Raw genomic sequence first — 13784 nt, forward strand, 5'->3', positions numbered from 1 at the left:
ATGAGCACCGAGGCCTGTACTCTGGAGCGGGATCGATTTGGAGGTGGAGGGTTCGTCATGGTCTGGGGCCGTGTGTCACAGCATCATTTTTCAGCTTGTTGTCATTGCAGGCAATCTCAACGCTATTCGTTACAGGGAAGACATCCTCCTCCCTCATGTGGTACCCTTCCTGCAGGCTCATCCTGACATGACTCTCCAGCATGACAATGCCACCAGCCATACTGCTCATTCTGTGCATGTTTTCTTGCGAGACAGGAATGTCAGTGTTCTGCCATGCCAGCGAAGAGCCCAGATCTCAATCCCATTGAGCATGTCTGGGACCTGTTGGATCGATGGGTGAGGGCTAGGGCCATTCCCCCCAGAAATGTCTGGGAACTTGCAGGTGCCTTGGTGGAAGAGTGGGGTAACATCTCACAGCAAGAACTGGCAAATCTGGTGCAGTCCATGAGGAGGAGATGCACTGCAGTACTTAATGCAGCTGGTGGCCACACCAGATACTGACTGTTACTTTTGATTTTGACCCCCCCCCCCCCCCTTTGTTCAGGGACACATTATTAAATTTCTGTTAGTCACATGTCTGTGGAACTTGTTCAGTTTATGTCTCTGTTGTTGAATCTTGATATGTTCATAAAATATTTACACATGTTAAGTTTGCTGAAAGTAAACGCAGTTGACAGTGAGAGGACGTTTCCTTTTTTGCTGAGTTTAGTTTAGAGCCTGCTGGACTACAACCCAGTTTGGGACTCTGATGACAGTTAAAAACGTTGTGCAAGAACACAAACATCCCCATTAGAACAGACAAACTGTACAGTGCTGTACTCTGCTGTGTTCTAATGTAGTGCACTGTACTCTACTCTACTGTACTGAACTATAGTTAACTTTTCTTCACTGTACTGTACTCTCCTGTGCTCTATTGTACTGTACTCTACTGTGCTGTACTGTGATGTAAAAACTTGTGAAAAATAGATGTCTGTGATTGGTTCAACAATATAAAGACTACAAAACCCTATTTAGAGTCTGCAACACTCCAACCCAGTTTGGGGCTCTAATGACAGTTAAAAACCGAGGTGCAAGGACAGTAACATCCCCTTGAGAACAGACAGACCTGACCAGGGGAGAAGAAAGGAACTGAATAATTTACATTGAATAAGCAAGAGGAAGAGTCTGTTTTTGAAAAGAGAAGAGGTTGTGTCAACCATTTTAGATGACATCCTAACCATAACACATTAGCTAGAGGGACACAAAATGGTGCTCTGTAGTAACTGCCTGCAGCTCTAGCTGTTATTGTTCAATACATTTACCAAAATATATCTGGCTTTGAAATCGAATACAGCTTTATTATGGTGATTGATCCTGGTTCATCATTAGCTTAACACCATACTGCCTGATTTGTAAAAGCACAACCTTTTCAGACCAATCACTAACGGCCACATCAACCTTTTTTCAGCCACAGGACACATTTTCCCATCAGAGTGAATGACTAATTTACCAGAGTCCCTTATTCCTGACTCCCCCCAACGGTTTCACTTCAGCAGAACCTGTGTGAGTGAACACCACTACCTCATTGAGAGGTATCTCTCTGTGCTCTATCTGGAGCAAGTAGACGTTGCCCTTAACTGCTGATCTATAGTCAGTTTTTCACTTTCCCTCTCATGATTAAGGTTCGGATAGGGGGAAGTTGAGCTGATCGTAGATCTGTGCCTAGTAGGGGTAACTTCTTCCCTTCTCTGTGCTTCCTTTCCGTGCCATTTAGCCGACGGTTTGGGTTGAAACATTTAGGTGAGGAGAGAAGAGAAGAAGAGGAGGATGTGAGAAGTTCCTCTTGACGTTTGCAGTTTCATACCTGGGATTTGGTGGTCTCTCTTGATAGAATAGGGAAGCATTGCTACTTTGTATTCTCATTTTAAAAGTAATGTCTACCACTTTACCTGAGATGACATAAATGGTGGGTTGGCTGATGCAAATGTCAAATTATCAGCCTTGACCTTCAAGTCAAATAGCACAGTGGATGACAAATTGCTCTCTAATTGCAAAAATAACACTTTAGATCAAACCTACAAGGACAATGCACACACTCCTCCTTTCCTACAATCAACAATAAAATGCAGTATTCTGAATCACGTGTGAGTGTTCAGGAGGCTTGTTGTCTGGGACACCCACAGAGTCTTGTGAACGGCCGTTTGATCGCGATGCAAAAGAGGTATGGGGAGAGATGTTTTCTCTTCCGCTTCCTCTCCTTTGTGAGAGAAGCGAGAGATCTCTGTTCTCCAAGAAGAAAGTCAACTCGTTCGCAAGTCATTGTGATCATCTCTGGTTCTGCACTGTGTGGTTTTAGAGAGGAGGAAACGTGGCAGTTGGATGATGCTGAGTCCCTGGGGGAACAGGAGATCTGAGTCTTACACTCTCATGCGTTGTTATTAGTCTCTTAAGTAGACCTCCTAGTATGGGTGTCTCACTGGTTCTGCAATCAACAATGGTACATCATTGCCTGGCCAATAAAGACAACTGTAAATTGGCTAAAGCTGAGACAGACTAGCACCCAATGCGAGACCTAAAATTCACTTTTCATTATTCTAGTGTTAAGTCATGTTTCTCTCTTATCATCAGGCATACAGTAGTTGCTATACAGTAGATCAAAGGCAATCATCATCAGGCCATTCAGCCATACACATACAGCATACAGAGAGATGGAGTTGACAAGACTGGAATGGACTGCGGTCAGACTACTATACTCAACTCATTAGGCTTCATGCCCTCCCGGTAAGCATCATTTTCCAGGGCGTTGAAAATACATATTCTCCGGACGTTGAAATCAGATTCATTTTCGGCTCTGAATGACAGTTGAAAAGACATCACTAACAGACATTGGAAATATGCCTTTTTTTTTGTCATTGATAATGTGGTTACTTTTTCTACTGCACGTACAATCCTAATGAAGTAAGCATTGTATAATAATACTATTTGTTATCCATTTAATATAGGAGAGGAAGATTGCAATATATACTATTTATTATTGTCCTCATCTGTTACATGCACTTATGATAGCTTTCTCAAAAGCTTTAAAACCAGCAACGATGATTTTCCAAGTAATCCAATTTACAGAATAAACCAACAGACCACTTCAACTACAATAACTTTCTCAGCAATGGTTACAGAAATATTTGTTCTTGTTGCTATGACTGTGATATGTCGATGTTAATCTACCTTAATTGAGTGCACTGACTAAATTGCTCTGGATAAGAGTGTCTGCTGAATGACCAAAATGTAAATGTAAAAATGAAACACTTCAAATCAAATCACATTTTATTGGTCACATACAAATGTTTAGCAGATGTTATTGCGGGTATAGCTAAATGCTTATGTTTCTAGCTCCAACAGTGCACTAATATCTAACAAGTAATATCTAACAATTTCACAACAATACACACAATACACACAATCTCACAGAGCATGCTGTGTATTATTCTCATGAGCTCCGCCCCCAAACAAGTAAAAATCTGAACGAATCAAGGCTGGTCGAAATCTGAACCAGTCATAGACATTTAGACTATGTTTCACCAGTTTGAACAGCACAGTACAGTACGGCACAGTTCAGTACAGTAGAGCGTGATTGGTTCAGTACCGGACCTAATCTGAACCAATCATAGATGTCTATGTTTGAGCCAAATTAAGGTTGGTCCGGACCAGATCAAATCTGAACCAAGCATAGACGTCTATAATTGGTTCAGACTTGGTCCGGTCCAGACCAAAAATCTAAGTCTGTGGATGTTGAAATCAAGGCCAGTCTGGACCGCACCAAAAAGGCGGCCAGTCCAGACACAACCAAAAAAAGACGTCCATAAGACGTCTCCGTCGGTCCTTGCTTAGTGGGCTGTGGTGTGCCTTCTCATTACTTTCCTCTACATATGAGAGAACCTTTAAAGCGTAAATCCCCCCCCAAAAAAAATCTTAATTCTTAATTCTTACAGCACTTTTATTAATTTCAAAGTCTCTCATTAGATGAGATTACTTTTGTTCGCTCATTACATCACACAACAAACAACATAATTTACAAACCTATTAAAGCTTCCAGTAGAAGAGCATTTGAAACTAGCATTAAAAAAGAGAAATCACTTTTATCACATTGTAATCCAATGCTAATTCATTATAGATTGACAAGTACTAGTTAAAAAGTAACAATTTAGAAAAAATATATATTTTCAAAACAACAGAATTTTATTCACAGCACAAATTTCACCCTGATTTCAACTCAGCCTTTCTTTAAGACACGTCTTTTCACATGCACATGTGTTGTCCGTTCTACCAGCCTGAAATACAACACACTTCACAGTTTATTCCAGGGGCGTTGCGCAGTTTTGCGGACGCCCCCGGCAAGGTCAGAGGAACAGAAAAATGTGCCGTTTTATAGTTAATCGCATGCTATTTGACACATTTTGCCAATTGGGCTGTGAGAAAATGTTGCTATTTTCGAGCTCAGGGATTCTTGAAAGATGTAAAGTGCAACTAACTGAATTCAACTCCGTCAGACACCATAAAAGGCATTTCATTTTACAATTATTGTCCAACAAGTGTTTAAAGGCCTTCATTGTTTAATTCTAACATTTGATTATTCAAATATGTCATACAAATTCTAAACTTATTTTTGTTCGGTTTTATAGCAGTATTAAATGCTACAGGGCTAATTTAGTTAGCAATTTGGCATGTTTTTCTAGATTTAAAACTACACTTATAAAGCAAACATTATCTCTGAGGTCTCGCCAGTGGCTTATTCACGTTACTACTCAATTCTCTCCCCACCCTTTTACAATAGCTCTCAACCCTCTTCTCTTCAGCACAGTAGCCTATTCACGACTCGTACTCCTCTTGTCACTACTCGGTAGAAGAGGAACTCTTACTGTCGTTATAACTCCTTACACGTCTGTATTCTTCCCTGCTAAGATAACGTCTAAACTGCTTTCTCTGTTCTTCCTCCACCCTGCTCCCAGCTCTCACCAAATCCTCCTCTTCCTCCTCATCAGTCCCTACGTTTTTTGTTAAGACACCAGGGTCTGAGTGGTAGTCTTTTTCACATGGTTCAGGTGTGTCCATCATCTCCTCGCCTGGATCAGAATGGTACACCTGGTCACCTATCTCTAGCTGGTCTGGGTCAGGCTGGTACACCTGGTCACCTATCTCTAGCTGGTCTGGGTCAGAATGGTACGACTGGCTACCTACCTCGGAATCTGAGTGGTACGTATGTTCACCTGTATTACCTGACTGTGGATAACACAGCTTGCCACCTATGTGGTGTTCACCTTCCTCTGACTCCGTTTCATACATCTGGTCACCTAATTCTAGGTTAGGTTGGTACAGCTGGTCACCTAGCTCTGAGTCAGAGTCATACACCTGTCTACCTGTCACACACTGGTACAACTGCTTATCTGCATCACCTGGCTCTGGAACAGGCTGATAAACCTCACCATCTGCCCCAGGAGGGTACACCTGTCCACTAGTCTCCATATCCTTTCTATACATCTGTTTAGCTGTCTCAGACCTGTAAACCTGTCCCCCAGTGTGGTGTTGGTAGACCTCAGGGCTGTACTGGCTCCTCCTGTACAGGCTCTCCTCCTCATCCTCGTCCTGACAGGAGCTCCCCGGGACGCTCTCCCCATCCGACTGGGAGAGGCGCAGGCAGGGCCGCGGCCGCCTGGGCTTCTGGGAGAGGTCAAAGGGCTCTTCCTGGCTGTAACGGGTCAGGAGGCCCAGAGGGGCCGACAGGCAGAAGCGCCCCTGTCGCCTGGACACTGAGGGACAGAGACTCATGTTACAAACTGACCGGCTGATTCTGATTTAGCTTCAGGGTAGGAATGTTGTAGGAAGTCTCAATGCAGGAAGGGAGGAACCATATAATGAATTCCTCCATAGCCTTTAGTAATTACCTCTTGCATCCCTATCCATGATCCCATGTTTGACTTTCATGTGGCGGGTGAGATTTCCCTTCAGAGTGAACTTGCTGGGGCAGTAGAGGCACTTAAAGGGCCTGCTGTCAGAGTGCAGGTGCATATGGCCCATCAGGTTATGCATCCTGTTGAACTCCTTCCCACACAGCTGAAAACAAGGAAAAACAAAAGAAAGCAGTCAAATATGTGCTCACGGACAAACCAATAAGTATTAAAGAACAAAATGATTATGGAACAGATTTATTTTCGGCCTTAAAAAGAATTCATCAGGGTCCTAGGAAAGAATTGTATGTGCTTGAAAGCTACAGACAGATAAGTTGATAAACCAAAACCAAGATGTGCTGTAATTTTTCCTCAAATAAATAATTAAATAGCAACCATTGAAATAGTTTGTGTACACATTCCTTGATTACAACTTGTGAATTCCATTATTCCCCGAACCACATCCGTGGCAATTCATGGTGTAGTAAATCCCATTTAAGGGCAAAACTGCATGCCATGTAGTCTAAAACTGTGCCCATTGATCAAACTTTCGTTTTTATCAAACAACTAATGTGTTAGATGACTAATCCTCTCTGCACTCAGAGCTGTACCCGGAGCTGGACGTACTCATGAATGAATGTGCGCGTGTGCGCTCACACACACACACACACACACACACACACACACACACACACACACACACACACACACACACACACACACACACACACACACACACACACACACACACACACACACACACACACACACACACACACACACAGACACAGACACACACAGACACACGCACACAGAGGAAGCTGAAGCGAGACAGGGCCAGAAGAGTAGGGCTGGGAAGGGCAACTCCTGCGCTGTCCTTCCTCTGCATTCTTTTTTATTAGGGTGGTCCTTTCCTTCAGGAGGAGAGAGGGACTGTAAACTGTCCAAGAGGACCGTGAGAAAACAGGAAGCGTTCCCTCCAGCAACAGAGAAAGCGAGATGAAATCTATTTGTGTGGCCCATTCTCCCGGGAGGCTGGGGGCCATTGTTAAAGAGGCAGTTTGTGCAGCGATATCCTTCCTATGGACGAGGATGGAACTCACTGCCAAATCCCCTCTCTATCTGCTATTTGCTCATCGTCTCAACCCTCCTACTGGAGAACAATGTCACAGAGTGTGGAGTTGCTTCAGAGTGTCAGTTGGCTTCATTAGCTTAAACATGGTCCCACTTAACACAACAGAGACTTTATATTATAGTAATAACCCTGCTATACCCTAACCCTTATTAGGGTATTATTCATTTTTTTAAAGGAACTCAGTCCGGCTTTAAACCTACTCTTGCAATTTCGAAATTGGGTAGTGCATCATCAGTTACACTTGTTATGTCAGTCATTGCATACCATAGAGAGCTATTTATAACCTGTCAGAAATGTCCTCCGGGGGGGGGGGTCCCTAATCCTGGGGGGGGGGGTCCCTAATCCTGGAAGGGGGGCCCCAAGTGAAAGAGTTTGGGAACCCCTGCCAAAACACATGTTCAACCATCTGTGTTCAAGTAACCAGGCAGGTTAAATTGGTCAGAGATGTAAAAAGACATGCAAGGCAGATAGCCAATTGTGGTACTATTGACATGCATCTACAAGGTGTATTATCTTCAGATACCCTGGCTTTAGAAGGAGTTGTTGCATGTGGCAATTAGAATGTCATAAGAACATTCCCCATCAGAACACTCACCTTGCATTTGTAGGGTTTGATGTCAGAGTGGACGATCATGTGGGCCTTGAGGGTCTGTTTCTGGACAAAGCTCTTGAAGCAGAGGTGGCACTGGTAGGCCCGGATGTTAGTATGGATCAGGATGTGGCGCTTCATGTTGGCCAGAAGGGTGAACTCACGACCACAGATACGACACTTGTGCTCCTTCACCCCCTGATATATATAGAGAGAGAAAGAGAGAGAGAGAAATAACCATCATTGTGGAACATTTTCTTACGTCTTGACAAGCAAGTCCGCCAGGGACACGCAAGACATCGCAGCAAGATGTTAGCATGACACCAAGAGAGTGGATGCCTTGTATCATTAAAACAATGCCTAAACATGCGGCTTAAACAAAGCCTCATTTGTCTGTTTTTGAGGATAGCTGCTCTTTGTCCTGGCTTCACCATGTAGTACTAAAATACTGTTTGAAGCAGAAGCAATGATGTGCAATGATGCCCAGTAGTGTAAAAGCCATCATACTGTCATGAATTTCCTACAGCAAATGAAAAACAATAACAACCAAAACCATTTCAAGTCACCAAATGGAAAGGCTCCTGATGTTAGTGTGGACATTAGTACTTGGACAGTATGAAGACCCCACCCAGCCTTACTTTATGTGTGAGTGTGTGCTGTTTGAGGTGATGGGACTGTATGAACTCCATGCCACACTCGCTGCAGATGTATGGCCGGATGTCTTTGTGCTTCATCATGTGGTTCTGCAGCTGACTGGGGTACTGGAAGCTCTTCTGGCACTCACTACACCTATACAGAAAACAGACATTTACTACACCTATACAGAAAACAGACATTCACTACACCTATACAGAAAATAGACATTTACTACACCTATACAGAAAACAGACATTCACTTCACATATACAGAAAACAGACATTCACTACACCTATACAGAAAACAGACATTCACTATACCTATACAGAAAACAGACATTTACTACACCTATACAGAAAACAGACATTTACTACACCTATACAGAAAACAGACATTCACTACACCTATACAGAAAACAGACATTTACTACACCTATACAGAAAACAGACATTTACTACACCTATACAGAAAACAGACATTCACTATGTCTAGACAGAAAACAGACATTTACTACACCTATACAGAAAACAGACATTTACTACACCTATACAGAAAACAGACATTTACTACACCTATACAGAAAACAGACATTTACTATACCTATACAGAAAACAGACATTTACTACACCTATACAGAAAACAGACATTTACTACACCTATACAGAAAACAGACATTCACTACACCTATACAGAAAACAGACATTCACTACACCTATACTGAAAACAGACATTCACTACGCCTATACAGAAAACAGACATTTACTACACCTATACAGAAAACAGACATTTACTACACCTATACAGAAAACAGACATTCACTACACCTATACAGAAAACAGACATTTACTACACCTATACAGAAAACAGACATTTACTACACCTATACAGAAAACAGACATTCACTACACCTATACAGAAAACAGACATTTACTACACCTATACAGAAAACAGACATTCACTACACCTATACAGAAAACAGACATTCACTACACCTATACAGAAAACAGACATTCACTATGTCTAGACAGAAAACAAACACTCACTACACCTATACAGAAAACAGACACTACACCTAGACACAAAAACACAAACTCACTACACCTGGACAGAAAACAGACACAACACCTAGACAGATAAACACAAACTCACTACATCTGGACAGAAAAGTGGCCTGGATTTATCCCAAAAAGCTAAATCCTTCCCACTACCTTAGGAGTCAACAGAAAGTTGCTTGCATTAAATAACATGTTTACATTCAAGTTCAAGTTCAAACTGAATGTGAAAGAGATATTCAGTCACTTGATGAACATGGAGGTCCAGTCAGAACTGTACTTATTATTTATTAAAAGCGTACACATTTCGGCATCGGAGCCTTCATCAGAGCGTTTGCTTATACCCGAGACTATATAACTGTACAATCATACTGTATTAGATGTATACAGTAGTAGACATGTAGCCTTAGTTTTATAAGGACTTTTATTCTAGTGTTAGGTACTGTAAGTCTTTTGGGACTTTTATTATGAAAGCGACATAACTAGTTTCCTGTTATAATCCGCATTACATTTTTTGCTGCCGAACCCACAACCAGAAATAAGGGTAACAGACGTATGAGGTAATGTGTTTAAACCCCCCCTTTCCCCCCCCTTTTTTTTATCTTCTTTAAAAAAAAAACATTTTCTGGTTTAAAACCCAGCTGGTGTTTCTGGGTATATGTACCTGTAGAGGGTGGGTCCTCTGTGGGCCGTCAGGTGTCTCTTGAGCTGGGCCAGAGAGGGGAAGTCTAGACCACACTCTACACACACGTTCTCCTGGCCCTTCTCATGCTTCAGCTCATGGGCCCGCAGCTCACTAGGATAGGCAAAGCCCCTCCCACACACCCCACAACTGGAGAGGAGAGATGAATAGCAATTGTTTTTTTGTCAAGCAGAACGTAGACACTAACTAATCAAGAGTAATGAATAGTCATAGTTATAACTATTCCTGAACTTTAGTTTATCTTCTTAAAGGAAAAATCCACCCAAAAGCTATATTTTGGCATTTGTTTCATTAGTCCATTGTTGATACAGTCCCAACATGTTTTGCATGTCTGCAATCACATTTTCATAAATACTGCCGGCATGATGCATTTTGCATCATAAGGGTGGAGTTTTCCTGTAAGTTTGAGTCAAAGACTATTAAACAATTTTCTTAGTTATCAACTCGACTAACAAAAGAGTATCTCCTGGGTGTGTGAAACGGAACAGACAGTCTAGACAAAGCTCATCCCAGTACTGACCTGTATGGCTTCACATCACTATGCTGCATCATGTGTCTCTTCAGATGGCTGGTCTGGGTGAAGGCTTTGTGGCACACCTGGCACTTGTGTGGCCTTGTGCCCTGGTGGGTAAGAAGGTGGGTGTGCAGGTGGCTCAGCTGTTTGAACAGCTTCCCACACAGGTGGCAGCCGTGAGGCTTGATCCCGCTGTGGCCCAGGATGTGTGTGACCAGGTTATACTTGGAGGTGTATGACTTCTCACACATACGGCACTTCCAACGCTTCTGGTCTCCCCCTACATCTACGTAGTAGCTGTCGTCAATGTGGATGTTGAGACCTAGCTTCTCAACGCTGGTCATCCCACCTCGGGGGCCTCCGTCTGGGCCACACCGACCAGGTCTGAGGGCCTCTCTGGGGTAGAAGGCTCCAGGAGAGAGGTGCATGACAGGCCCAGGCATGAAAAAGGGGAAGGGGAGGAGGCTTGGGTGGAGAGAGGGAAAGAATGGGGGAGGAGGGTGGTGCAGGAGGAGAGGAGAGGGAGGCCACAGAGGTGAGGGGCTGATTGGTTCCTGTTTCACCTGCATTGCGAGGCCCATAGGTGGATCATACCTGGACCGAGCCCTGTTGTGCAGCTGGAGCCGGGTCAGGTCAATCATACCTGGGATGGGCATGGGAGAGGGAGAGAGACGTGGATGAGAAGGGAGGGAGAACGGAAGGTGGGAGAGATCAACAGTCCTGGTGTTGCCTCGACGCTCCACCTCCTCCATGTCTCCAGGAGTGGGGGATTCGGAACCCTCCAATTTGAATGGAGTTCTTTTGCGTTTTTGGGAGCCTTCGCTCTGGGTGTAATGAATATCCTCAAGGCCCATAGGGAGATGGTGAGTCAGAGGGCTGAAGGTGGTGCTGTAGGCCTCTCTGGTTGGGGAGAGGGAGCGTTTGGGGAGGTTCAGGTAGAGTGGAGATTGGTAAAGACTGGGGTGAGAGACAGGCCTCAGGTCTTCCCTAAGAGGACTCCTCCTGTCTGGTCTGAAACCTAGGACATCTGTGTCCATCATTTACCTGCATGGGGAAATACAGAGAGGAAACCAGTTATTTATTTAAACTATTACAATATATTTATCATAAGAATGCTTCTTCGAGACCTGAAGAATAGGAAACAGCACTTAAATGACACACCTACTACACAAATTGCTGTCCTCTGTTATACCTCTTTAATCTGTCACTTCTCTCATCCACCCATCTTTTTTTTTTAAATCAACCAGGCAAGTCAGTTAAGAACAGATTCTTATTTACAATGACAGGCTAGGAACAGTGGGTTAACTGCCTTGTTCAGGGGCAGAACAACAGATTTCTACCTTGGCAGCTCTGGGATTTGATCTAGCAGCCTTCCGCTTACTGGGCCAACACTCTAACCACTAGGCTACCTGCTGCCCCTCTGAAATCGGGAACTAACTTGTACCTCTCCCTCTTACACACTTTACGCTTCTCCCTCTCGCTCTGCTCTGTTCATATTTTTGCACGGATGGGTGGAAGGTTACTTCTCCTTTTGTCCTCCGCTATTGCTCTATATATGATATCTTACTGTGCTTTAGAGATCCACATGTTCCAAACACATGGACAATTTGTAGGTCTGCATACCCTGTATTCTCTCTGAAGAACCAATCAACGACATACACGAAAGAGTAGCCTGTGTATGATCAGGCCAATGTTGGAGTCTTTGTGGTTTTGAACTGAAGCCAGACAAATGAGATTAGCTGTGATAGAGTGAATCAGACAATGTGACGGGGAACTGTTCAACTTCTGCAGATCAGCTAAAAGAGGATGAGACAATAGTGTTAATAATAAGGCTATTTATGTAAATACAGTGTGAGGGATGTTTCTGTGAACTGTTATCATTCTACAGCAGTGGGGGCTGCTGAGAGGAGGACGGCTCGTAATAATGGATGGAATGAAACGGAGCGAATGGACTGGCATCAAACATATGATACAGTGGTGGAAAAAGTACCGGATTGTCATACTTGAGTGAAAGTAAAGTCACCCAGTAAAATACAACATGAGTAAAAGTCTAAAAATATTTGGTTTTAAATTGACTTAAGTATCAAAAGTAAATGTAATTGCTAAAATATACTTAAGTATCAAAAGCAAAAGTAAAAATGATGTTTTATTCCTTATATTAAGCAAACCAGACGGCACCATTTTCATGTTTTTATTTTATTCACGGATAGCCAGGGGCACGCTCCAACACTCAGGCATAATTTACAAACGAAGCATGTGTTTGGTGAGTTCGCCAGACCATAGCCAGTAGGGATAACCAAGGATGTTATCTGGATAAGTGTGTGAGTTAGACCATGTTCCTGTCCTGCTAAGCATTCAAAATATACTTTTGGTTGTCAGGGAAAATGTATGGAGTAAAAAGTACATTATTTTCTTTAAGAATGTAGTAAGTTAAAGTAAAAGTTGTCAAAAATATAAATAATAAAGTAAAACACAGATACCCCAAAAAACGACTTAAGTAGTACTTAAAGTATTTTTACTTAAGTACTTTACAACACTAATTTGATACCATTCCACCTATTCCGCTCCAGCCTTTACCACGAGCCAGTCCTCCCCAATTAAGGTTTCACCAACCGCCTGTGTTCTACAGAGCAAAAACAGTGAGATCTTCCAATGTTGAAAGAGAAAGGGAAAGGGATGGTGATGGTCATCATAAAGGATAAAGATTAGATCACAAATCAATTCTTGTTCATAGAAAGACACAACAAATAGTCTACTCTAAGCTTCAATTTGTTATTGCGTTCAAAGTGTGAAAAGAATATCATGATGTGAAGTATTCAACATTACAATACTATACACAGAACATGGTACAGCATGGAAAGACCCCTCTGTCGCTCTCCGTCTGTCTGCCATGCTAGTTTGCATCCCCAGTGAATACAACAATAACTCACACATTAAAACAAAAGCCCCTCCTCATCCCCCTACCATACCCCTACCCTGTTAGTCCTCTGTTGGATCTGAGGGACTCACCAGCTCAGTGTAGCTCAGCCTGTCTGTCCTCTCTTCTGTACTGTTGCAGTAGTGCAGTAGCTGTGTATTAGGCTGAGGTACCAGCTCCTGTACCTATCTCTCTGGCTACTCTGCTCCGCTCTCGCCCTGCTCCTGTCCTGACAATGAGCTACCCGTCCACGGACAGCATTTGAAGTGACTTAAGAAAGTGAACAGGAACAATCACTTTGTTCTCATTTTTCAGA

General features: G+C 43.0%; 2 protein-coding genes across 2 annotated transcripts in view; one reads left to right on the forward strand and one right to left on the reverse strand.

The window, feature by feature from the left end:
* LOC139411149 (isotocin-neurophysin IT 2) overlaps positions 1-13784 on the forward strand; it is a 38641-nt gene that overhangs the window by 20299 nt on the left and 4558 nt on the right. The window lies entirely within an intron of this gene.
* Positions 3286-13759, reverse strand: LOC139411146 (zinc finger protein 366-like). The gene is made up of 7 exons (XM_071157026.1): positions 13561-13759; positions 10558-11595; positions 9999-10166; positions 8284-8434; positions 7652-7843; positions 5919-6087; positions 3286-5783 (listed from the first exon to the last, which is right to left on the reverse strand). The coding sequence occupies exons 2-7, from the start codon at positions 11589-11591 to the stop codon at positions 4870-4872; spliced, it is 2628 nt and encodes an 875-aa protein (XP_071013127.1). The 5' UTR covers positions 11592-11595; positions 13561-13759; the 3' UTR covers positions 3286-4869.

The sequence above is a fragment of the Oncorhynchus clarkii genome, chromosome 6, assembly GCF_045791955.1.
Source record: "Oncorhynchus clarkii lewisi isolate Uvic-CL-2024 chromosome 6, UVic_Ocla_1.0, whole genome shotgun sequence".
Classification (NCBI taxonomy): domain Eukaryota; kingdom Metazoa; phylum Chordata; class Actinopteri; order Salmoniformes; family Salmonidae; genus Oncorhynchus; species Oncorhynchus clarkii.

Coding starts and splice junctions, on each gene's coding strand:
- LOC139411146 (XM_071157026.1), bottom strand. CDS start 11,591: ATGATGGACACAGATGTCCTAGGTTTCAGACCAGACAGGAGGAGTCCT. Junction 7,844..8,283: donor AGCACACACTCACACATAAA/GTAAGGCTGGGT, acceptor TATATATATCAG/GGGGTGAAGGAGCACAAGTG. Junction 6,088..7,651: donor TCAAACCCTACAAATGCAAG/GTGAGTGTTCTG, acceptor CCTTGTTTTCAG/CTGTGTGGGAAGGAGTTCAA.